General features: G+C 41.3%; 1 protein-coding gene across 5 annotated transcripts in view; it reads right to left on the bottom strand.

Moving 5' to 3' along the window:
* Positions 1-593: 593 nt before the first annotated feature.
* IKZF2 (IKAROS family zinc finger 2) overlaps positions 594-27,383 on the bottom strand; it is a 148,688-nt gene continuing 121,898 nt past the window's right edge. For 4 of the 5 annotated variants that reach the window (XM_050916168.1, XM_050916169.1, XM_050916170.1 and 1 more), the window contains exons 7-8: positions 18,688-18,831; positions 594-11,941 (exon numbers count right to left, since the gene is read on the bottom strand). In XM_050916168.1, coding sequence (XP_050772125.1) covers positions 11,217-11,941; positions 18,688-18,831 — 869 coding nt within the window. In that variant the 3' untranslated portion in view covers positions 594-11,216. The remainder of the gene's footprint in view (positions 11,942-18,687; positions 18,832-27,383) is intronic. The other variant, XM_050916172.1, reaches the window with a different exon arrangement.

Raw genomic sequence — 27,383 nt, 5'->3', positions numbered from 1 at the left:
AATTTTATTTTTAAAAACATTTATTTGAAAGTGAATCTAGTGCTTGTGAAAGCTATTGGATTGACAGCTCTGAAAACCAAATTCCTTTATTATTATTATTAAGCGAAGGAACAGGTACAGGCAATGCAAGCTTCCCCACTAAGCTAATCATGTCTGGATATTGGAGTATTTCTACCTCCAAATCCAGTCAAAAGGCCTCTCTGGTGAGGGTGCCAATATGGCGACTAATTTAAATGTGTGTCCAACAGGAATTGGATTGAGATAACTCATATTAAACACTGTTGGCCAAATGACAATTGTCAGTTGCCACCAGCTTAGCTTGCATGTGAACTGTTAATCTCAAAGGGAACAGCCCTGAACAGATGGGGCCAAACCTATATGCACTGAAAACAATGGACAGACTATCCTTGCCTGTCCAGTCTTTTTCATGTGTTCTGTATTGTGTGAGAATTCTTTCCAATTCGTTAATACGATTCACCATTGTATGTGAGTGTGATTCCTACTACACGGTTATTCGGCTATTGATGTTTTCAGTGGTAGGAGAGAAATGCATGTGAACACCAATGTCACCAGAAAGTTGGCATGGAAAACCCTTTCATGTCAGAAGTTTGTTTTTATTGGTAAAATATTAAATAATATACAGAATTAAAAACTGCACTTACACTTCTGGGAAGAAATAAGTCTTGGACAAATTATATGCTTGTTCCTGAGATTCTCTATGTTTATTCCAGTAGCTGTGCACTCAGACAGTACAAACCTTTATAATATAATCCTTTTCACAAAGTATTACAAAGTTTCTGCAGCTTCTTCTTGTATTTATACACACATACAGACTCGCACTCTCACATGGCTGTACAACACTCATACACATACACAGTACACACACACACACACAGGTATGATGGAACCATATTATGCACATATGCTAAAGGGAAGGAAAAGAAAATACAGGTCCCATATTTCATTGTGCAATGGCAAAACTGTTTAGAAGGGGTGTATAGATTTGCATTAGAGTGGCTCACGAGTACCACTGTTGTAAGGGTTGTTTCAGAACTTCTGTCATAAGGGCATATTCCCAAACCCACTGAAGGCAGCAGGAAAATTCACAATGACTTTGAATCAGGCCTCAACCCTGATGTTTAGAGGTTTAAACGAGCTGTAAACTTCTGCACAGAATTGGAACTCAACCTGGAGGAAAGCTGTTTGTCATGCTACTCGATTGGTTTGCCTCTTCCTAAATGATAGATGTCAAATTCAGCCCTAGGGTAAGCAGGGGGCAACTCCACGGGAATGATTAAAGGTGCATTCATATGCAACCAAGCTTCAGGGTCAGATTCTGATATCCCTCCTCATGCTCAGCAGCTTCTTGCTCCAAGAGTGATCCCATTGACTTTAACAGACCCTTTGTGGAGTAAGGGGCTCCGCAAAATGCCTTTGGTAACAGAATCTGGCTCTATGAGCATGAAAAATAACCTGTGGAGCTCATAAGCTTGAATGTGTTTTGCCTCTTAATTCAAAAGCATCTTGGAAATAATTCTGGCAATCGGCTGGCGCATGAAAAGCTCCGATTGCAGTTGCTATTATTACAAGGAAACATCTTAAATACAAATTGAAAAGACAAAAGTGGCTACTGTGCATGCGCAGTAACTGCCTGTCCAAGAACTCTCAGAGGGTTTTTTTTTATTTAGTACCTAAATACATATTTACAGAACAGCGGCTTCAGTCTACTGGGAAATAGACATTTAAAAATGAGATATAAATATGTATGATATGTAAAACAAGCCCCATCTACACATATATAAGACGATGACAGCTCTAAAGAAGCTCTTCTGGTCTCAAGTCCTGCACTTCTTATACAGGCAAATCTCCCACTGTAAATCAATGGGAATTAGGTTCTGATCCAAAGCCCATCATGGAAGTCAACAGGAGACTTTCTATTGAGTAGGCTTTGGATCTGGCCCCACGTGTTTTATAAATGTCCATGTTAAGTGCTTTTTTTTTTAAAAGAAAAAAACTGTATTTAAAAAAGGAATAAGAGAAATAGAGGTAATAAAATATGTCTTTAGTTCAAACCATTGTATATGTTTTGATGTCAAACAAAAGCAGGGAATAAAGAACGGGCTTTAGCCTTCACTTTTAGTTTCTCACCTTTTGTCAGCCTGCTTTTCAATTTTAATGTATGTAATTATTTGAATCAAATCCTTTAAAGGATTTAAGATAGAGCATTTTGGGTTTTTTTTTAATTTGTGTTGACTGAGGAAAGAAAAAGAAACCACTGTACATTTTTAAGACGTCAGGAAAATATTGCACTTGAACAGAAAAATAACCAAAATGTTTGTTTGTTTGTTTTTTAAAAAAATGGAGTAATATAAGCAATCTTCCATGTTTGCAAGAAGCACATTCTGAAAGCAAGGTCTAAGAATGAAGCATCAGGAGTAATTTTGAGGTCAGTGACCTCAACCCTGGAATACAACAGTAGCAAAAAACTTCTTTTAAAGCATTTTCTTCCAAAAGGAAAAAAAAATTATGACTTTTTAACTTTACAATTTTAAATCTAACATTTGCATTAAAAGTTTCCAGTCTCTCATAAAAAGATACACATTTTAGGGGGAAAAATTACAACCCCAAAATAAAACTGACTAAAAAGGAAGGCAAATATACAATATCATAAGTACATAGCTGTGGAGTCATCTCTTTAGGTACCCTAGTTTTGAAAGTGTTACAAAGATTATGTACCTTAATATTTTTTCTCAAATCAATTTTTTTTCTTTTTTTCCCTGTTTAATATAAAACTACACTTGAGTACAAAAATATGTAAACAGCCTGTACAGCCAACGAACAAACAGAAAAAATAACAACAAACTAAACAACCCAAAGCTATGGGAGATAAGAGCTGGCCCAGTCTTTAAGCTAAGAGGAGGAGGAGGGGAAGAGAGAAAGAGAAAGCAACAAAGAAAACTGCTACATGAAACAGGAAGTGAAGATGTTCAAGCTCTGAGAATGCTTGACAATTACTCAAATAATTGATCACAGTTTCAGAAGTTTGAACTACTACAAAAATAACCCAAAGTCCTTCCCTTGTTACAGAGTGTTCAGAAATGAACATTCATTTCCAGTAAGTAATGTCAAATCTCAGTAAGTGCATAGTAGGGGATTCAGTAATCTCTGCCCCTTCACAAAGCTTTTCTTACTCTATGTCACTTGAGGTAAAACTAAATGGCCCAATTCCCTGCAAAATGGCTCCTTAGTGCCCACTATGGGGTCATGCTCTTGATTCTGCTTTTGCCAGGGGGCCTACAAATTTTACATTGGATTCACAATGAAAAGTACAGCCTACTAGTCATTCATGGATAGGGTGAAGTCTAGGACACACATTTAAATGAATATGTATTTACCGTAGAACCTCACTAATTTGTACTAGTGACTGAGACTCAACGAGAGATTGAACTTTACAAGTTAGCAAATAAGGCTCTGATCCAATAAAAGAAATTAAGCACATGCTTAACTTTAGTCCTTAACAAGTTGGCCACTTGATTTGAGTGGGACTGCTCAGGTGCTTAAAGTTAAGCAAGTGATTAAATGTTTTGTTGGACTGAGGCATATGGGCTTCATCCAAAGCCCACTGGAGTCAGAAGGAGTCCTTTCAGTTGGCCTCAATGGGTACGTCCACAATGCAGTGCGAACCCAGGGTTTGAACTCCGGCTCACGCCCGCCCCCACTTCTGTCTACACACAAACTGTGCTAATCCGGGGCTCAAACTCAGGGTCCTAGAACCCTGTCGGGGTGGAGGGTCCAAGCCTGAATCAACGGGCTTCAAGCCCTATTGCTTTGTAGTGTAGATGCAGCTCCGCTGGACTCATGCTCTGGGAGTATGCCAAAATATTCCACAATCCCATGGGCCAACTTTCTTTGTCCTTTGGCCTGTTAAGTCTGGTAGACAGGCAAGTTTTTCCACACTGCACCATTAACAAAGGGGTACAGCAGCCACATTTTGGGAGGATGCCTCCACTCTGGGATATTGGTGGTTGGACATGAGCCTGCACAATGCAATGTAGATTCTGGAGCTCTAGATTGGGACCCAGGGTTCAACCATTTCTAATTTGGTGTTACAAATGCTTGTAGACACTCCAGCCCTAGGTTAATAAACCCAGAGTCTGCTAACTCGAATTCTACTAACCCCGGGCTTACATTGCAGTGTAGACATACCCAATGAGTTTTGGATTAGGCCCTAAGTGAGCAAATATGATTTAAAAGAAGAAAAAGAAAAAAAAAAAGAGCCAAAGCACCTCAGAACATGCATTGAGCATTTCACTTGACAGCTGTCATTTACATGGACTTCATAATACTTCCGAACATGCTAGTAAATAAAGCACAGTATTTTTTGTAAAAATATTGAAGGCTTAAGTAATGATAGACTTCACTGCAGCAAGCTACTATTACATTTTTGTTGAGAAAGTCTTTTGTATGCAGATTAGCTAGGTTCTACGGTATGTCTGAAAGAGAAAAGATCCCATATAAGGAGAGAACAATGAATATATTCCCAAATGGAATGCCTGTGTGAGATTACTCCTCTCCACCCTGTAAGACTGCGAGTGAACGGTCATAGGCAGGAACGCACGTTTCCATGAATATCAAGGGAAAGGTTAAGCAATTTAGCCATTTATAGAGGTATCATGTTATTGTTACGCTGGCCTAGCGTTGTTAACCCAGTGTGGAGGAAAGTTAGCAGATTACCACCTCATGAGCCTATTGTGCTCGTTTCATATTTTAAGTGATTAATATTGGAAAAGAAATCATATCCTCCCAGGACTGCATCATTTAAGCCCTGCATGAAGCTCACATGACACCAAGTAATATTCTTTTTATACAGTACTACAGGAAAGTTCCTGATGGGATGCAAGGGCTCTACTTTACATTCCAGGAGAGGTCAAATACTTGCTATGGGTCAAACTCTATTTCCCACCCAGACACTATGAGCGTGGAGGGTTCTGACCACAGGGGAACCTCTGTGCTTATTCTGTGTGGGGCCTGCTTATGTCCCAGAACACAGAGAGATTTGTGGCAGAGTCAGGGTAGATCAGCAGATCAGTGTCAACATGTTTCCAATGGGAACTGCCAGCCCTTTGGAGCAGAGATGTAGGTAGGGGCTGCAGATCCCTGAGGCTACCATCGCCACTATGGAAAGCCCTATGGTCTGATGGAAGGATGGCTGCCCTACTGACCTCTGTGGCACACTTCAGTTATTCAGGCTGTGTGCTGGGACTAGGATCCAACCCTATAGCAATGCAGGGTCAACTGTTGGGAAAGTGGCAGGAATGGGTCAAAAACTAGGTCACCGGTCCCATAAGGCAAGTACCAAAAAATACTGATTTTTTTCACTGAAGTATTCTGCTAATACAACCCCTAATATGACACACAGCTCCGTCTGGCTTGAGAAACTAATCACATTTCCTAGTGCCTTTCACAGAAGAGTTGTGTTTTCCTCTCATCTTATCTGAACAATCGGCATAGCAGTGGCACTGTAGTCTGCACGCTTCCACCTCCCTATTTTTGTATTAATTTTTTTTTAAGCTAAGCAAACTTTTGCAATGATACACTACTTTAAAATATATTCACGTTCCACCAGGCTGTTTGCTGCTGCGTAAGACAGCGCTCAGGTACACAGAGGGTTAGATTCTCAAGTCTGCAGCCTTGGTGCAATGGGGTGCAGAGAAAGGAGGAAGGTGGTCTTATACCAACTTTCTGCCCCAAACCTCTTAGGTTCGGGGGGCAGGTGGGAGCTTTCTCTGCCCCTGGCATTGTTTAGAGCAGCATCAGAACTGTTTCTAAACTATGGCCATTATCTACGTGCTGCCTGCCAGCTGGGGACTGCTGGAGCACGCTGTGCCCTGGACACTTCCACACTCCTTCCCTTTCCCAAGCCCAGGTAGTACAGAGCCAGCTAAACAACTTAGGGATTTTCCTACTCAAGGGGAAACCCCAGCTTCCTCTGTCCCACTCTGTAACATTAGTGTTTCTTTGAAATGCATTATGAAAGGCTATGGTATGAAACAGCGGCTTTCAAAATGCATTTGAAAAAGGCACATATACAATAAAACTTATTTGAGTAGACATGATACAGTGTCTATACTATTTCAGAATCGTAAATCTCCGGATGTGTTATGCAGCATATCATCACTGATGTTAACTTAAAAAAACAAAAACTAACAAAAAACCCCCAAAAAGATAAAAGCCAACTAAAACAGAGCCACTTTTGCAAGAGTCTGCTATATTACCTACTCTGCTAACAAAATGGCCCTTCTTTCTGAAGATCTTAATGAAATTACAAGAAATAGTTGCTTCAAAGTAGTGAGGTAAACAGAAGTTAACTAACTATGGAACCTTAAAATTCCTACTCAGGCCCTTAGTTCAGCTTGCAAATCTTCTATTAGGTACAACTGGAATAAATCACTTTTTGGAGTTAGAAGCAGTTTGTTCTTTTGTGGCCACTCTTTTTTTTTCCGTGCATCTATAAGAAAAATGCAGAAGGCCAGCCCCATACGTCCTACAAAAGCCCAATTTCAAAGGACTGAATTTCATTCAGACTGGATCCTCCAACGCAATGAGCATTCTAGTCCCTACCCAGCACATGTTTAAAACAGCAATTTGGAGAGTTAGACAAATGTTGTATTTCTGTACTTGGTGGTGTCTGAACTCTGTGACTGAGGCCCTAACGTTAGAGAGGCTAATACTGCAGGTAAGAGACAGGGTGATTTACAAAAACAGGTTCTCTTAAGTGGAGCCCAATATAGGTTAATGCTGAGACATCTTCTTTTATCAATGGAAGCACTTTTTAAGGAGAATGCAGTTGGTTTAATCTCCTTAAGTACATGGTAAAGAGCTGGTTTTATACAAAAATCCTATATATTTAGTTGTGGATTCCTAACTCAATGAAAAGGGCTTTGGCAGTAAAACTCATTAGCCGTAACGAAGGACGGAAACGTAACTAAAGCTCTTAGCACCCAGCTCTGGATCATATCAAGACCAGAAGGTGCATCTGTTTAGACCAAATCTGAATCTGGCTCTTTTCCCCCTTCCAAATCTAGGTAAAGAGTTTATTGGCAGGGACATATGGAGGAAAAAGCTAATTGTAAGCAAATATGGGAAATGCTCACAGAAAGCAAATTCTGAATTTTTAAAACACAAGTATTGGAATCGAGTTTTGAGTCAAAAGACTTCTGCACATCCTGCGTGTCTACTCAAAACTAGCTAGGTTTTAGCATGTACTTTGAACAAACAGCTAGTGAACAATAGCAAATACTTGGAGCAAACTTCTCTGCTACTGGACAATCCCCAGACAAAGACTTATCTGCTGAAATTTCTCAGTAAATCATTTTGAATATCCAATGAATTTGATAAAGTCAATAGCTGCTCTTAGAAATCCGCAAACAGCAAAAGAGAAAAATTCATCTTCTGTGGTCCCAATCCTGCAGGCTCAGATTTGTGGGCAGACCCGTAAGTCCATATGGAACCCCACTGCAATCTCCACGGAGTCCTCCTTGGTAAGTGAGCTTGCAGAACTGGAGCCTGCATTATTGACTGTGAACTGTTCTCTTCACTGTAATCCCCCATAGACATGCTCAAACCTTTACTCAAAACTTGAACTGTTTGGTCCAGACAGGAGTTGCAGCTATCAAAAGGTGATGACTAAAATCATGCCGTCCCTGACACTCCTGCACAACCCCAGCATGACAAAGATGTTCTGTGCATCTCTGTGGTATTAGGGGCTAGTGTTATGTCACGGGGCATGCCTGCCAATATGCACTTCTCCCTGCGACAGCTTCTAAAATGGCAGCACTCGGGGTTGATCTCACAGAGCTGCACTGACCTGCCAAGTGATTCTTGAATAGCACCATATAAACTGCATTGACTGCAAAGAGAAAAAAAGGGTTAAGGTCCCTGAAAGGGACAAGAGAAACACTGGGCTGTGGTACTGGGTCAGACTGTGGCCAGCTCCAGGGTGTGTACACAAAGGGATCTTCCCATTCCTTTCCCTTCCTTACACTCCTAGCCACCCCAAGGGGCCCACTGTCACCCTGCCTACAGAAGCGACAGCAGTTTGCACTCCCTTAGAGGTGCAGCAATGGGCTTGACCTCCTCCATTCTTGCCAGCTCAGGCAGGCCATTTCTCTATGACTTTCCATGCTCCTCACTGCCCCCAGCATGGGACTAGTGATTTTGAGAACTTTTTATTTTACAGTTTGTTCTCCAATCAGCTGTCATGGTTGGGCAGAATTCATGAACACCTTTTAAAAGAAAGGAGATCATACCAGAGCTAGGGAAAATCCACATGGGGTCCAGGAAACCATTCAGGGAACATCCCAATTGTCACACTGGGGAAGGGGTTTGCCTTCTGAGGAGGAGGCAAGGGACAGGTCATGTCATGAGAGAAATCATATGGGTCTTAGGTTATGGGCAAAGGATGGAGACAACCAGATGTAATCCCTTTGTCAATGCACTGCTTCCTATTCCTCCCTCTCTACAATGGGACCGTGGCTGCTTCTGGAACTATGCCATTGTGGTTGTGCTCAAACTGTGCCCCCTCCACCCCCAGCCCAGACAGTGGGGTTTTCAGAGTGTGAAGGGGGAACCCATAGGACACAACACTAACTTGATCACTGCCATCTCCGGCAAGGTAATCCCCATGGGTTTTCATGGAGAAGAGATCACAGAATCCAGCTATCTCCCAATCCTGTCCCCAGCGCACTAGCTCAACAGCCACAGAGGATCAGCCCTACAGAGCAATGGTGAGGCAGAGGAGGAACTGCTATCCTATTCCACATTCCCTGGCCATTGCAGTTCCCTTCTTTTCCCATTAATAGAGGGGAATGTATGTCCTTTAATAACTACCCCTGGAGTCAAAGAAAGAGTTCAGTGGTCATGAGCAGGGTATTAGCTACTTTGACTGTGTCAGGCACAAGAGAATGAGAGAAATAGGGGCAGCTAGTCTTGCCTGAGCTTTAACTGTATCAAACTTAATAAAGGTGGAAGAAAAAAAAGACGTCAAGGACAACGTTGGAACCAGCTCTTTTTATCTGTCTCTTCAAAGTCCATTCTTTCCCATCCTTGATAGCTCTCACATTACATAAGGGGACATTTCTATCCATACTGTATTATAATTAAGAGGCTACTGCTAAACTTTACCAGCTCCTACTTAATAGCATTTCAGTGCCGGGAAACAGTCATCAGGCCATGATCTACTGTATCCTTTCAAAACACAGGTTCTAACTGCCAAGTGTGTCGCCATAAAAAGATTTCAATCAATACCACTCAGCTCCTACTTTCTAATGTTGTAGGTCTGGCAAGATAAGAAAAACAGACCAAAATGAGCACATGGGGATTCATTATGGCCTCATCCTTCAATTGCGTAAGCACTTAAGTAACTTTACTCATATGAAAAGTTCTCATTGAACTCAACCAAGGTACCCATGTGCAAAAAGGCTACGCACTTGTGCAAATGTTTCCAGTTTAAAGCTCCATTTTTGCAGTTCACTTTCAATAATGATTGATATAAAAAGAGTTGGGTTTCATGTTGGGTTTAAGCTTACTTTCTGTAAAGCAATCAACTCAACCTACAGGATTTTGACTGGGGCATCTGTCTTGCATTGTCAGAAAAAGAAAAGGAAAAAAAAGAGTTGGCATTGTTCTTGTTTGGTCTGTACTTAAATGGCCTGATCACACCAACTTTTTTTTTTCTTCTCTGCAGTGAAATTAGTAAGTGTCAATAATACTAAATCAAACTACCCTTAGTGCCTCTAGCTCATGTACCCTTTCCCTAAAGTGTGAAGTGATATCAAATCAAATTAGCAACTGTTTTTCCGCATGGCATTCGCACTCTCCTAGAGCAGAGGGGGTGCATCAAGACCTGTAAGGGCTTCTATCCAAAAAATAAAGAAGAATTAAGGATGCTAGGTAGTCTCTGATTCAACAACTCACAAAGCAAAGGATTCATTGGAGAGGTGGCTAGCTAGGGCCAGATCCTGAGCTGGTGTAGCTCAGAGGATTCCATTGAAGTCAACAGAGCTCTGATGATTACTTAATGCCAGCTGATAAACTGGCCACCAGTGTTTTCCAAGGTGTAAGCCTTACTTTAGGCTGCCGCTGAGAGGCTGATCCTGTAGATGATCAGATGAGACAGTTTTTGATATATATGGTTTAAAGAACACTTTGCTACTAGCACATCTGCAATTTTAAAATTTGCAATGTTAAAAACCAAATTATTTTAGAACAGCAGCAGAATCTCTTGAGTAAACTGCAGAATTTGTATTCACTCCTAGGATATCTACTGTCCTAGAAGCTAGGTAAAAGAATGCTATTTGTAAATGCTGTTTCTTAAAAACACATGGTGCAACTAACTAGGTCTGGATACTAGGAGGTCTATAAGAAGCCAGTGAGTCAACACAATTACGGAATAACAGCAAATCAGCAATTCTAAAAATGTGCTTCATAAGTTAAGTAAAATAACATCACAGAACCTCAAACTTACCACAGGAGGCCCCAAGACTTATGAAACTAAACTCTTGTTATGTGGTACAGTGTTAAACATACATATTGTATACATTCCATGGGGAAGTAAACATAGAAGCCATGGACATAGCTCACCCACGGAAGTAATTTTGCAAGGAATATTGACTTTGATTCGTGCTCCTAAATCACTAAAATAAGAGTTTTGCTTTAAAAATAATTGTTCATTCTGTAGAATACAATTGCCTACTCCCCCTATCTTCCCCACCATAGCTATACATTTGAAAGGGCTTTCCTCTGAAATGTTTCTACCTATCTGCCTGAAATTATTAATCTACAACTGGGTGGGAACTCATTATGACTTTAAAGCAGCTACCAGAATTGAGCGATACCCAACATATGACATGATGTACGGCTAACTGTGGAAATGGACTGCCTTTCAATTCCCACAAAATACGCTAGACAGATCACCAAAACAGAATGACAGCAACAACACAAAACTCTCTCATCCCTTCCCTTCCTTCCTTCCATTCTTAAACTGGGCAGAGAGACAGGTTGGGTCCATACAATAAGGTTAATAATAATAATTAAACAACAGCAACAACAAAACAACAACAACAAAAGGTGGGTCAATGAAAAGTGGGACTGTAAGTGCAGTACTTCTTCATGTGCAGTTCTTCTACTTCATAAGAGTCCCCTTTGGATGAGAAGGCCTAGTGGAATGTGTGCTCCCCTCGAACAATGTGCGACGAGAACTCATAGCGGTCCTGGCTTCGATACCCACAAATGTTGCATTCTAATGGGTCTCGGTAGCCATGACAACCCATGTGGATGGTGTACATGACGTGGTCTAGGAAAAGAACTCGACAATGCTCACATTTGAAGGCCCTAATCTGCTCCCCTTCTCCATTGAAGACCTTATAGATATCCTTTAAAGAGCCCTTAGAAGCCTTTGTGGCATCCAAAGTCTTGGTGTCCTCCTTCATGTAAGCTGGGCTTTGTTTCCTCTTGGGATTTAAGGCAGGGTTTCCTTGGTAGGACTGGCGTTCTTCATGGCTGCTCTCCGAATCAGTAGAATCCAGGCAGCTATTGCTGGGGGAGGCCTCTCTTTCCTGGGGTCGACTCTTTGGTCTGATGAGGGAGATAGGGCCATCTATGTTGTTTTCATGACTGTCAGCTGTTTCCCTGCTAATGGGCCTTTCTATCCTGTTAGGATGATAGACCTGAGCATAAGCTGAGCTGATGACTGGGGCCACCTCTGCAATTGTGCTTGGTGTGTGGTGCATCAGGGGGTGAAGTGCGTCAGCTCCAAGGTAGTTGATTGCATTGTTGATGGCTTGGTCCATCATGTGAGACTGCATCAGCTCAGCCTCTTTCTCATAGGTTAAGTTCATATCAAAGTGAATATCTGGATAGCCAAATCTCATGATCTTTTCACCTAAAGGAAAGAACAAAATGAATGAGAAAAAGAAAGTCACCTAGACATTCAACTGTAATAGAGAAAAACCCTGTGTTAATCACAGAGTTTAAGGCAAGAAAGAACCATCTGATCATCTAGTCTGACCTGTATATCACAGGCCACTACACACCACCCAACTGTCTCCACGCTAGGCCCAACAACCACAATTAGACCAAGGTATTACAGCCCTCAGGGACTAAACTATGGTGGGCCACAGGAAAAAACAGGAGGGACTAAGATGCACCAGTGCCTAGGCCTCTGCAGTGGCAGGGAAAGGATTAAGTGAGATATACCCAGATCATCCTAGCAGATGATCCCTGCTCCGCACTGCAGAGGAAGACAAAACTCCCCCAAGGTCACTGCCAATCTGACCTGGGGGAAAATTCCTTCCCAACTCCATATATAGTGATCAGTTAGGCCCTGAACATGTAAGCAAGAACCAGCCAGAGAAGCACCTGGGGGGGAGGGGAGTGGAGAGAAGCTCTGTACCACCTCAGAGCACCACTCCATCCAGTCCAGTGTCCATCTGTAGTTGTGGCCATCTGTGATGCTTCAGAGGAGTGAGCAATAACCAGACCAAACCAAACAACCAACCCCAAACCACAGAATACACTGGAGAAAAAAAATCCCTCACTGCCCTCTACAGATGACCAGCTGTGTTCCTGACTGAGGGTGACATTCACCCCCGGGCAGAGGGCCAGCACCAGGAACCCTTCAAGTGCCACTTAAGCTCTATATGGGGTGTAGAGAACTTATGTGAGCCCTCTACCCAGGGATGGGATTGCACCCTCCGCGCAGGCAGCCTTGAGTCTTAACTTTAGATAAGCCTATGGCTGGTATGAATTCCAGACCTGATGGAAACCATCAGATGATGTTCTCTGTGCTCCAAATGAGGAAATATGGGACCAGCTCCTCAGCTGATGGAAAATAGCATAATTCTGTTGACATCAGTGGAGCTACACCAGTTTATACTACCTGACTATCAGGCCAAAGGTGATTTCTTTTTCAACATAAGATTAAATCAGCCATGATGCAGAGACACCTGTATGAGACACGCAACTTGTCTCACACCTCACAGTGGGGCTGTATTGAGGGGGCTCTCTAAACAATGGCCACACAGGGCAGCAATACTGGGGCCTAACAAACCTGCAGACCCGCAAGTGTGCAGATGCAATGGTCTGCAGAAGTGGTGAAGGGTGGTTGCATCTGCCCATAGACTGCAGTAGTGGATGCAGGTAGTGGGAGGCTGAGCTGAAACCACAGGTCCTAGGTTGGGGTTGAATTTTGCATTTCACTCAATTATTCAGGCTGAAAGAAACATCTCTTTTAAAGAACACTGTCTGTCTGTGTATATATTAGGATACTCATATAACAAAATCACATGGGTTAGTTTATCCACAGTAGAGGCTAAATGAATATCACTTTCGCTGACATAAGTCAAGTCTATAAGGTATGATATACCACTGTGTTACTCCAAATGTAGACTTGTATAACCCTGTTAAAACCGTTGAGGTACAGCAGTGTTTAAATGGAATAACATAGTCGTGAATCATGCCAATTATGGGAAAAAATTCAGTTCTGACATAAGGTACATCTCCAGTGATATGAACAGTGTTTCTTCTTAATATACCTTGGCTGAATCTGGCCCCATTTCATTCTCTCACCACTTCCCACTCCATCACCCGACAGAAACATGTACTCAGTACTGCAAATAAATTAATTCAGGTAGTCACTAATGTCACTACTTTGTCTGTCTAGGAACTTAAAAACCTCAGACTTCTCTTTCAATTTTTGGCAAATCTGCCTGGGGAAAAAAGCATTCACACGAAAGAAATAGGCACAATCTCAACTCTCCTGAAAGCATCAGTACCTTTCAATATAGCAACATCACCTGTAATAATTAAAACTGGATATTCCACTCTCTTTGCCTTGTCTTAAAACAATGTGTAAAAAGAGAAATGATTTTATATTATACATGGAACAATTAGGTTATATTCTCAGAGTCCGCACATCACTTATGCTTGGGAACATGGACCCTGAGTCAGCAAACTACCGTACCTATGTATGCGCCTAATCTAAAGCACGCGGATAGTCCCACTGACTTCAATGGCATTACTCATGTGCTTCAAATCAGGCAACAAGTTAAAGCACCTGGATGAATCAGAGCTCTGCTATGGTTCTCCAAGGCTAGGGTGACCAGACAGCAAGTGTGAAAAATTGGGATGGGGATGAGGGGTAATAGGAGCCTATCTGGTCACCCTATCCAAGGCTGACCACAGTGAGGTTATAATTTAGCACACACATACAAAAAAAAACAACAACCAGGAGCAGAAAATACCCCATTTACTCAATGTAGATGTCAAAGAAACAGGATGAGGATAGGTAAAGCACAGGAAAATGATTGGCTTAATTATATGCGATAGGTTTTAGGTTTGTTGGTTGCCATCAGAAGAGTCTTTTTAGGCTTTACCAACTGCAGGATTTTCTAGACTGACATTATAGCCTTGCGCTGAAAGTGCTGCCAGTTGTGATTATTATCTTGCTCTGTGGTGAGCTTCTCAGACCTTGTTTTTGTTCCTTTCGCATGCCTCATTTAATAACTCCACCAGACTTAAAGCAAACACTCAAGTTGCTTAGGACTTGTATCGCTCTGTTCCTTCAGTTATGAGCCAGAATGTTTCACCGTAACTGTAAAGATCTTGGGCTGAGTTTTAAAAGGGAACGTGACATACAAAAATAAATAATAATGCGAAAATGTACAGGGACAGTATATTTTAATTCACCATATGCACCACACAATACAAAAAAACACTTGCCACCCATTTCAACACATGTTAACACGGTTTTCATTTTAAAATAATTTCTTCTTGGTCAAATAAATATTGAAAAGTAACTTGTCAGATTTATCTGTTGCAGTTCGATAGGATTATGGGATCTTCCATTCCAGTTATGCTCACTCTACACCAACTGTTTCATCTTTCAGTTAATCCTTTAATTATCTTACCATGTATTACCAAAAAAACCCCATATATTTATAGCCAGATCAAGGAACATAAGAACTGCAATACTGGATGAGACCTGTGCTCCATCTAGGCCACTATCCCATCTCAGTACCAGATGCTTCAGAGGAAGGTGCAAGAAACTCTGCATAGGCAATTATGGAATAACCCGACCACAGAGAAAGTTTCTTCCTTACCCCCATTAACCAGGTCTGCCCAGAGGATTCAGGGGGCCTGGGGTCTTCGGCGGCAGGTGGGCCCCGCTTCGGCAGTAATTCGGCGGCAGGGGGTCCTTCTGCTCTGGGACCCGCCACCAAAGTGCCCCGAAGACCTGCGGCAGGGGACCACCGTATTGCCGCCGAAGACCCGGCACTTTGGTGATGGGTCCCGAGGCGGAAGGACCTCATGCTGCCGAATTGCCGGCAAAGATCCGGAGTGGAAGAAGCTCCGGGGGCCTGGGCCCCGCGAGAGTTATCCGAGGCCCCCAGAGCGAGTGAAGGACCCTGCTCCAGGGCCCCCGAAAAACTCTCATGGGGGCCCCTGCGGGACCTGGGGTAAATTGCCCCACTTGCCCCCCTCCCATCTGGGTGGCCCTGCCATTAACTATAGGTTGGCTTATGCTTTAAAGCATGGGAGTTTTTATCTCTTCTGAAACACTTTTAAGGATTAAATAATACACTATAATATTATTGTAAATCATACAAGTGCCCAATCCTCTTTTGAATCCTGATTAGTTTTTAGTGCCAATGACGACATGTGGCAATGAATTTTAAAATCTAATTGTGCATTGGTGTAAAAGTGTGTTTCCTTTCATCGGTTTTAAATGTGCTGCTTTTTGATTTCATTGATGACCCCCTTGTTCCTGTATTATGAGAGAAAGGGAATAGAAGTGCTCTATTTACCTTCTCCTTACAGTTCATTATTTTGTATACCTCCACTATTTCAACAGATCTCTCAAGAACTTCTGTGCCTCAACACTAGGTGCAACCATTCTCTCTTTCTCAGCAATTACTAGCGCCATTTGCAGCATACCACTTCCCTTCCTTCTGAAATTTCAGCCAGAGTGCATGTATTGTGGTCCATAACCAAGGCTCCTCGGAGACTGCTGACCACAAAGTGCAGAAAAGCTGTGATAGATACAGCATAGGAAAATTCAAGCGTATGCTTTCATGGCCTTCTCCTAAATACCACTATACAGTTCAAGAAGTGCCACGTTTGCAGTGTGCACAGGAAATGTTACAATGAGCAAGAGGACTGTTGTCAAGTCTTCCTGAGTATTTCATTTAGAAGGAAAGAGACCAAAAGTGAGGTCATGGTAAGTGTGGTGAAAAGAGAAGACCTGCAGAAGAGATGAAACATCACTGCCTTTAAACTCATGCACAGCAATCCCAGGGGACAGAGAAAGTCCGAACAAGAAGATATCACTAATATCAATACAGTATGTTCCATTTCCCCCCACAGCTGGATTTGGATAAGAACCAGGTGTCACCAGAGGCTATAACTTGCCATCTTCTCCACCCTTTCTCAGAGCCAGTGGATTTGTTGGGCCTAGAGGTGAATATTCTCAATCCTACAAAGAAAAATATCTACTCAAGATGATAACCATTTGTACTTCTATAATGTATTCCATCCAATGATTTCAAAGCACTAAGCAGGCCTTTAAAGACAATGATAGGTTTGGGGTTCTCACAACTGGCGAGACAAAATAAATCCTCTATATTCTATAGAGTCATAGAATATCAAGGTTGGAAGGGACCTCAGGAGGTTATCTAGTCCAACCCCCTGCATTTTAAAAGAACTCAGTTAGTTTAAGCCACTCAGAACATGGAGATGACTCAGAGTTATCTCGATCCGTGCAGTAAACTTCTAAGGAGCAAATGGTGCTGGTTCACGGGGACGTTTTTCCTCTGGTAGATTTCATATTGTGCTTGATTTTTTTTTTTTTAAATCTCTCTAGCCTTATGGTTGCAAAAATAATCCTAAAAATGTTCCACCAAAGCAATAATGTCTGCATGAGCCTGCAGATAATCTGAAACAATAGCTCTGAAAGAGGTGTGAACTGCCCTCCTTCCTTTCACCTGTGGTTGTAATCCTGAAGTCTAATGATGACAATTTAAGTCAACAATGTTAACTATTTCCCTGTTGATCAAAGCATGTAAGGAGAGGGATGATCATATCAGGAAGATCTACTGTGAGTAGGGTCATGTTGTACCATTTCAAGTGGTCAGAGTTTGGTTTGCGGGTGGACAACCCACTCCTTTTCCCCCCCTTCCAATTCAGTACCTAACTGTTGTATTGAGGACTAAACAATACCAGTGCCTTTGCACCAGTTCTTATGCACACTAATTCCTTCAGACCACTTTTCTCATAGACAACAAAAGCAAAAGAATCCTAGGAAACATGTCTTTATCCAGAAAGTGCTGATTTTAACCCAAATAAAAAGAAAAACACCACAACATTCTCTTTATGGGTCACATTGTTCCTAACCCTGTGCAAAAGGGAGCAGGAGAGAGGAGATGCAAAGAACTCAGCACAGTCTTGATCAGTGATGCACTGTAGGAGCCTAGCACTGCTGTTAGTGTTAGACTCCTCATAGTGGACAGGGTGAGAGTATGAGCCCTGAAAAGTCTGCACCAGCAAGACGGGCCTCATGCTGGGGGTGGAAAACATATGTTACCCCTTTCTAATGGGTAGCGGAGTCCCTGCTGCTACGTGCACTTCCCCAGAAGAATTCTGTCCCAGTCCAAACACCAGCAGGTGCTCTTGCTGTAGCACAATGTCGCCCAACCTCCACAACAATGTGAGCTGCAGCATAAAGCCACAAGCTACAGCCTAACATGGGCAATGTTTACTACAGCATCTTGTGCTATAGTTTAACAAGAACTCCTTAACATTCTGAGGTACAGGAAACCTAGATACAAACAGTTACGTCTGGGCCAGAGATTCCAAAATAAATGGCTAATAAATAAAAGTGGTCCGATGCGGTCTTGTATTTCATAGATTCATAGAGTTTAAGGCCAGAAGTAACCATTAGATCATCTCATCTGACCTCCTGTGCAACATGTCCTTAAATTTCACCCAGTTACCCCATGTATAGAATCCAATAACTTGTGTATGAGCTGTGAAGGATCAAGAAATGTGTTGTTTCATTTGGAATAGGGGCTTCTTTTAATAAAAGCTGCAATGTGTCACTTTCACACCCATGCATATCAGGGAGCAATTTCAGTGTTGCCAATTCTCACAGGTTTATCACAAGTCTTGAGTTACTTGAGGGTTCTTTTGTTTTTTTTTTTTTAGCCTCCAGCTCCCAGAGTCAGGTGATTACGTGAGAATCTCAGCTTTCACTAAACAAGTCTCCAGCCCTCTTGATGACAGAGAAAAGTTTAAAATTGTGACCCAAATGTACCCTAAAGGCTCAAACACCAAAAGGTAAAGAAAAAGACCCAAAATGTATATTTTAAAAACCTCAAGATTTTGGGGCCCTGGCTCATGAGTTTTAGGGTTGACAGTATTGAAATTCAGTCACCTTCAAATCACTTTTAGGTTGTTTTCTGCTTTGATTTAATCATCTCTCAACTGTTTCCCTTGTCCCTCCCCACCCCCACCCAATCATGCTCAATTCTGAGAGTGCAGTTTTCCCCTTTGATCTTCTGACTCTTCTTAAGAGTTAACAAAATAACCTACTCCTACTCACTAAGAATAATAAAAATGCTCTCTCAAGCTTACCCACAAACTTCTGTGGGGTGGAGCTTTTACGCTTTCCCATGTTGCTTGTCAGCTTCTCTATAACAGCAGGTCTTTCAAAAGGCACCAGAGAAATATTGTTGTCCATCCCAGGCTCTTGTTCCTTACCATCTTCCATAGGAGGTACTACGTAAAACCAAAAAGTCACATCAGACAAGTCTGTCTACACTTAAGAGGTGGCACTAACTATTTTGAGCCCTGTAGACTATAGTGCATATTAAAATACCAGTGAAATAAGGTGCAAGGAATACAATTGGCAACGAAACAACATTAACATTTGAGCAGTTAGGGCCAAATTTTCAAATGTGGGCTTCTGATTTTGAGTGCTTCCCTGTGGGAGCGGTCACGTGCATTGCTCTGTTGAAAGTCACCCTTGAGACGTGATTCTCCGTTGCCTTCCACCGTGTGAATTCAGTGACACCAGTGCACAGTGAGCGTGAAGTGCTATCCTTCTGTGCTCGCAGCATTTTATACTCTCTTTGTTCCCATGTCAAAAGGTGCATGGCAATGGAGATTTAGGCCTCTTCTGGCTGAAGCTGAGCACCCAAAAATTGAGGCTTACAAAATCAAAGTCCTTTTTTGAAAATGTGGGCTTTAGTGTATATGTCTTTTTTCCATGCATGAGATGGCTACTCTTCTAGCCATAATGCATCTAATTTATAAGATCATCTCCTCATAGTTTCCCAGTTTAGGTGAATGGCATGAAACAGAGGTTCTCAAACATTTTTACAGCCTCAGTCACCAATGAATGTCAAGATTCCCTGTGGACATCTACCCACCCTGTGTGATCAGCAGACAACCTCCTTACCCACTGAATAACATCCCTGTGGCAGCTACGGGAACTACTTACATGGAGGAGGAATACTTAGGAAATATCTATTTTCAGCAGTCTTTTAAGGAAAAAAGAGAAGTTAATGACACCTTGTGTTACTGATTATTTCACCCTTCATCTAATGCCTGGTCTGATTCTCTCAGCTGGAAATAAGGCACAGGTACCAGAAGCACATGAACAGCCAAATACTTATGTGCCTAGCTGAAAAAAAACCCCCAAAACTTATAACTGCTCACCTAATACTTGAGCAATACTTTGTTTTCTTGTGGTTTCTTATTTTTTACAAGCACTAGAAAATTATTTAATTTCAGTGGAACTATCTGACTGTCACCAGCTGAGGGTCAGGCCCACAATTTCTGAAACATTCCAATTCATCACAGTAGGCTGAAGAATTTATGCATGACAAAAGGCAATTCCAGTTGTTTCAATTGTTCCATAGCATTGAATCTAATAAATAGACTCATTGGCTCTGATTCATCCACAGAAGATAGCTTTGGTTGAACAAGTTCAACCATCGGTGTCTGTGCTAGTTGGAGGTTAGTAGCACTATGATTATGATTTATTCTTAAGAAAGATTCTTGGGCAGCAAACCGAAACAGGTTTCTGGAATGGCCGAACAAACACTTGCTCTAATCTGTATGGCCTGAGGGCCCCATCCTGCTCTCCTTACTTAGGCAAAACTCCCACTGAAGTCAAAGGAAATTTTGCCAAAATAAGAAGAGCAGGATAGGACCCTAAATCTTCTATTGTTCCCTTCTTTTTCCCTCGCACCATAGCAACTTCCTTAAAACTCAGTTCCCAAGGACTTTATCATGTGTGTAGTCTGTGTGGAGACTGCAGGATTGGGCCTGATTCAGCACTGCATTACTCTATTGTGACTTCACTGACATCAGCGCTAATGAATCTCCTATTCTTAAAACATGTGGCTATTTGGTAGCACAATACACATTAAAATGAGGTGGTAAAAGCATTGCCTTTGCCTCCTAAAAAGGAAGAGCAAATACCCGGCAATTATGAAATAAAAGACCTGTTCTGGTGAACTACTCAACTCAGACATTCAAGAACATGGGACAATTTATTCCTTTGATTTAATTCGTGTTTGTGCTGCTAGGGAAAGCTGAATGCTTTGAGTCTTAGAATCCGCATACTCTGTAAAATGATTTACTCTGCTGCCTTTTTATTTGTACAGGATGCTCCCACTGAGAATCACGATTTCTCATTTACCAGGGAATCCTGCTGGCACCAGTGAAAATAATGGAAGAGAAATAGCATAAATACAAGATGAAACCAATGTTTACAAAAATGGTGTGTGGTATGCAAGTGACCTAATTAATATCCAATGCAGACTTCAAGGTTTGGGGTAACTAGGCTGACCAGGTAGCAAGTGTGAAAAATCGGGACAGGGGTGTGGGGGTAATAGGAGCCTATATAAGAGAATGCCCCAAAATATCAGGATTTTCCCTATAAAATCAGGACATCTGGTCACCCTAGACAGACCGCAGACTGGATTTAGGAAGACTACTTAGGTAGCCTGGGCTGTTCCATATAAACCTACTTTAGGGCTATTTAGGGATGTATTGAAAACACGGGGAGATTTTCAAAGACATAAATGGCAGCAAGGAGACCCACTCCCATTGATTGTCAATGGGAACTGGATGCCTAGCTGCTCTTTGTGCTAAAAAAACAAAACAAAAACAGAAAAAAACCCTCTCTCTGCAAGTACACTATGGGTAGAATCCACCCTCTATTAAGACAAACCGATGACTGTCTGCCCCTGCTATACATTACACATGAGACTTTCTTGGAGGAAAATCCTGGGAGGTGCTCAGTGCTCTCAATTCCCATTGTAAATGGGTGTTAAGAGCACTCTGCACTTCACAGGATTGCATCTACAAAGGCCTGAAAGACTCTATTGACTAACAGTCATTGGACACAGTCCCAGGTTCTTCATATTAATTGATGCATCATATAAAGGTTAAATACTAGCTAAAAAAGTGCCAACACCCGTGTCTTAGATAAAGGTCTGTGAAATTTCCTAGGTGAAATTTGACCAACATACAACTGCGCTTCTTTCTTCCATGGAAAGCGAGGAACAAGTTACGATGTTCACAGAAACATCTTACAATCAATACATTAGGCAAGGATTTTGCTCAGACTCCTCTGTGGAATATCGTCAATCCAGTACTTGCTTTAGTATTTCTGAAACTGACAGTAAGAGGGTTGCTCTACATTTAACAACAGGTGGTGACTATTAATCTGGCTCAGAACGAGACTAGAGCATGGGACCTTTGCCAATACAGTTAAGTTCCAAGTGGAAACATTACTGTTTCTGACCCTCCAATATTTATGGTACTGGGAAGATAACCAATCACATTTTGGCAATTTATGTAGATTTCAGAAAAAGCAACAGCAACAAAACCACTTTCTTAATTTGTTAAATCACAGGCAAATCAAGATTAGATCGGTTAGATGTTGCCAGGGTGGGAACTTGAAAGGTGAAACTAAACATCATGGCATTGCAAATATTTAAAACAGAGATCTATTTGACGTTTTTTAAAAAAGGAATGCATCAGATACATTAAGAAACAACTGACAAGTGAGCAATCAGATGCCTATTTCCTGTATGCTGTGACACGAGGCACCCTGTTTGGATTTGCTTTTAATTTTAAGAAAAAAAACTCAATACCTAAGTAAAAGCCAAAAACCAAAGTCTACATAATTCACTGAGGAATATCAGTGTTATAAAATAGAAAAACAAACCAAGAAAGAAAACCCATGCTCACAACTAAGGCCCAAGTTCTGCAAAGCATCTCTATTCAACAAAAAGGAAGTCCTGCAAAGTATATGCTTAAGTGCTTTTCTGACAGAAGAGGGACTTAAGCAGGCACTTAAGTGTTTTCCTGTACTGGAGCCTAAGCAAAGATGTTGAGTTTCCACTGACATTTGCAAGAGAGGATATTAGAAATAACACTAACTTGTTAGCCCATCCTTTCAGTACAGAGACTGAGACAGTCTTCAGGGTGACAAGAGTTGAGGAACACTGCTTCAGAGCCTCCATTTCCTTGAAACTAAGGGGACTGTAGATCAAAAGCCTGGACTCAGAGCAACTTATAGTTTTGGGGGTGTTTTAGTTGTATGAAATCACACACATGTAATAGGAGTCTGTGTATAATTCGAGCAACAGAGAACACTGCATACCAAAGTAAAAACTCAGGATATGTTTAGTCCCTGAATGTTGCTTGAAATAGTAAAGCTATGATGGTTTACATCAGGCAAGGCTCTTGACCCTCAGCCTCCTTTCCTCAGCTCATATTAAGTTATTGAAAACAAAACAAAACAAAACAAAACAAAAAAAAACACAGGGAAAATTCTCATGGAACCTGGTGGGAAGAACTCCCTGGAGTCAGCATTGAAACACAAATTCTACTCAGTTATGTAGGAATAAAAGGACCCATCATCTGTAATGTGTTAAGCTGACTTTTGGGGGTTGCAGAGGACTGGACTCCCTCTTTTTCTTATTTTTGGGATCCTAAATAAGCAAACAGAGTAACCATGAAGCATCTCTTTTGAAGAATTTCTTTAGCCTTTTTCTCTGTGAAGATAAGAACAGCCATACTGGGTCAGACCAAAGGTTCATCTAGCCCAGTATCCTGTCTTCTGACAGAGGCCAATGCCAGGTGCCCAAGAGGAGATGAACAGAACAGGTAATAATCAAGTAATCCATTCTGTCGTCCATTCCCAGCTTCCGGCAAACAGAGGTTAGGGACACCATCCCTACCCATCCTGGCTAATAGCCATTGATGAACCTATCCTCCATGAACTTATCTAATTCTTTTTTGAACCCTATTATACTCTTGGCCTTCACAACATCCTCTGGCAAGGAGTTCCACAGACTGACTGTGCGTTGTGTGAAAAAATACTTCCTTTTGTTTGTTTTAAACTAGAATCTGTAAACTGGTATAAATGCGTAGCTAAGATTGAAAGTTTGTCTTTGATTTTTCTTAAAGATCACAGATTATACATGATCACTGCTATAGACATCCAGCACTAGCCTCCATTATACTCACACAGGGCTGGGACCCAGGAAACCTAGAGTTCAGTTAAGGTCCCCAGGCCTATTTTTACCTGGGAGGACCAGCACTGCCCAGCCTGCTACCTCATGGCAACTTTCTTCTGGCCAGTTGTCTACAAGTGAGCTACCTGCTTTGCTGTAGCAGGCTGCATGGCTTCTAGCCCCAAAGAAGAGAACGTCAGTGGCATGCTAGTGGACTAAGCAAGGAGGGATAGCCAGAACTTCTGCATTTTAACCCATGCTCTGATAACCTAACCCCCTTTGTGGCTTTAGTTAGGTGATTTATCTATTTAGAAAACAGACACAATGATACTTACCTTCCTCACAGGGCTGTTGTGAGACTGAATGAGTAAATGAATTAATGAAGGACCAAATTGAGCAGAATGCATAAACACCCCTCCAGGGGTTGCCCCCAGTTTATTAGAACAGCTCACCCTGACAAAATAAATTGTTAATCGTTTACAAGGATGCAGGGGGTCCCAGATGGGCTCCCTTTACTCCAACAGCAAGACAGTGGTGAGGACAAGAAAATCTCCACCCCCAGCTCTTTATAAAAAGCTCATTGTAGGACTGTCCCAGACAATCACTTTGCTAATTGTAGGTAGGAGTCAGTTATGCTGCGGTGGTTTCATAGATCCTGGCAAATATATTATGGCTCATTCTGGTAACATAAGCTAAGAAAAAGCACTGGGTAATCCCATACTGGGTGTATCTCCAGAAACATAGTAAATGAGAAAACAGTTACGAAGACACACAAGAAAGCTGAAGTTCAGGGTGGTGCTGAGTAATTCCAAGATATTGAACACCCCAACAACAATACTGATCCTGAAAAATACATAGTATGGCAAAAGCCAGAAGGAAATATCGGCATATTTTTGCACAATACATTCTTAGTGGTAGACTAAGACCTTTTAGTCCTTTTGTAAGGGGCACTGCATAGCTATGCCACCTTCGGGGAGGCTGTGGGAAGGAACTGTGCCTCAGTTAGTCACAAATCCTCCAGAGAGGAGGGAAGTTGCTGCAATCACTTTCATAGTGCAAAAAGAACAGGAGTACTTGTGGCACCTTAGAGACTAACAAATTTATTTGAGCATAAGCGTTCGTGCACTACATGCATCCGATGAAGTGAGTCTGTAGCCCACGAAAGCTTACGCTCAAATAAATTCGTTAGTCTCTCAGGTGCTGCAAATACTCCTGTTCTTTTTGTGGATACAGACTAACACGGCTGCTACTCTGAAACCTTTTATAGGGCAGTGATTACATCCCCTCCTTCGTTGGCTAAGCTACGCTGGCAGGCATGTTGGTAGACCAGACTCTGCTCACTGTTGGGTCAAGCTGTGGATTCGAAGAGTTTGCTGACCCAGCTCCTCCCCACCTTGCCCAAAGCAGAAACAGGTTGGCCACATAGTGGGATGGGCCTTGTACTCCCTTACTCACTTGCATGGCAAGAGATTTAAACACAAAAGACTTGTGTACATGAGAAAGTTGCCCTGGATTCACTTAAGGTGTGATTTTAAACTAATTTAATTAAATCCATGGAAAGGCTGTGTGGATGCTCTTATTTGACTTTATTTCAGATTAATTTGAACTCATTAAGAACAGACAAACTAAACTAAACTAAGAGCTTGTCTTCACTACCACAGTCAATTGATGCCCCTGCACTGATGCAGCACTGCCACATAGCGCGTCTGGTGAAGATGCATTACATTGACAGGAGAGTGCTCTCTCGTTGGCCTAATTACTCCATATCAACGAGGCACCTGATGTAAGTTATGTAGCTCAAGGTGGTGTTTTTTTCACACCCTTAAGCAATGTCACTTACATCAACTTAAGTGGTTGTGTACAAAAGCCCTAAGAGTGTTCAGATAGGGGTTTGGACCAGTCTAACTTAAATTGGTTGAAAAACTGATTTAAGTTAAACCAGTGAATCTTCTAGGTGTAGAAAAGGCTAACAACTTGGCCCGCACAGTCTACGTTTCACCATTAAGTAGTTCTTTCCAAGCAAATCTAAAACTGTCTCAACACTGGCAAAGAGAAGTGTTTTTGACTCGAAGTGGAGTAGAATCTGGAGAGATCTCCAACAACACAATCCTTGAAGCATTTACTTGTAGCTTTCATAACTGCGTTTTATGGAGAAAGCTCACTAAAGACCCAGTTCTCAGAAGAACTACACACACTGACTTAAACTTTAACCCCTGAAAGAAGCCCCATTGAAGTCACAGGTTCCTAAGACTCTCCTTGGGAATGGTGTAGCTGGGTAAAACTCTTAGCTTAAACATCAAAAAGATCATGTATGTCTGAAAGTGAGGGTACAAAAAAGCCCTGACAAAAGACCACTGAAATCAGAGGGACTATTTCTACTGACTTTTATGAGCATTAGATCAGGCCTAAAATGTTTAGTCACAAACATCAATCTTTCTGAATGTACCAGATTTTAAATGCTTATTTTCTTCTCCATGGCATTTGGGGACAACTTTTTATTTCAGAATGTCAAGGAGGTAACTGGGGGCAGCCATTCTGGACTTGACTCTGAACCACAGGGAGATGCAAATCTGAAGGTTGAGGGCAATTTGGGTGAAAGTGATCAAGAAATGATAAAGTTCATGATTCTAATCAAAGGAGTGAGAGGGATAGGTTAGTGGTTAGAGCATTGGCCTACTAAACCCAGGGTTGTGAGTTCAATCCTTGAGGGGGCCATTTAGGGATTTGGGGCAAAAATTTGTCTGGGGATTGGCCCTGCTTTGAGCAGGGGGTTGGACTAGATGACCTCCTGAGGTCCCTTCCAACTCTGTGATTCTGTAGTGGTGGTATATAATTGAAATTATTTAATAGAACAATTGAAATTTTTCCAATGCAACTTTTTTGTGGGGGGAAAAAATATATATACATTTAATGAAAAAATTACCCATTTTTAAAATTCTTGTGATTTTTTCACCAAAATTTTCTATTAGAAATCAATTATTTAAATTGATTTTTTTGGTCTTTGCTTCTTGTTATATATTTTTGAAAAAATTTCAAGTAAATAAAAATCCCATCATGTGACTAACCTGACCAATGAAAAGTTACGCAGTAGCAAAAAAACAAAAACAAAACAAAAAAAACCCAAAAAACACACAGAGAGGAAAAAAGCAGGCTGCTTTCAATTTCCTTCCTCTTTTTCATTTTGCAGTGCTGAAAATTTTGACTGGTAAGCTTAGTCAGATGGTAGGATTTTTTTTTAAACAAAATTTTAAAAATATTTTCAAAAAGTATACCAAAAACCAAAAAATAAAATTTTCAACCAATATTTTTTATAAAGGATAAGCTATTTCACGAAAAATTTCAAAAAAATCAAAAGCTTCCACTTCAAAAACTAAAACCAAAGATAATTTTGAGAGTCTGAAAAAAATTATGTTTTTTTTTTTAAATGTTATAACCCACTAAAGATAAAAGATATGTTCTCATAGCCTGCTTTTTATGTCCTCGTTTTCAAGTTCTTTATACTACACAAAAAGCCTCAATAATCTTTTTCAATATACTATTTACACATACAGCATGTCTAGTGCGTGTGTGTGTGTGTCTGTGTGTGTGTAACATTATATTTACCAATCTTGCCAAATTCTACTTTCGTACTTGCAACATAGAAGCTTTGTTTTTACAAAAACTACAATATTTTTAGTTTTTCTCATAATTAGTTATGTTAAAAGGTAGGCAAACAACATTTTATATTTGGCCTAGTCAATTTTTCATAATAATTTTGCAGGGCTGATTTTATATATACACATATATATACAC

Source organism: Gopherus flavomarginatus, chromosome 10 (genome assembly GCF_025201925.1).
Source record: "Gopherus flavomarginatus isolate rGopFla2 chromosome 10, rGopFla2.mat.asm, whole genome shotgun sequence".
In the NCBI taxonomy this organism is placed as follows: domain Eukaryota; kingdom Metazoa; phylum Chordata; order Testudines; family Testudinidae; genus Gopherus; species Gopherus flavomarginatus.
This window is presented reverse-complemented; position numbering and strand designations above follow the sequence as displayed.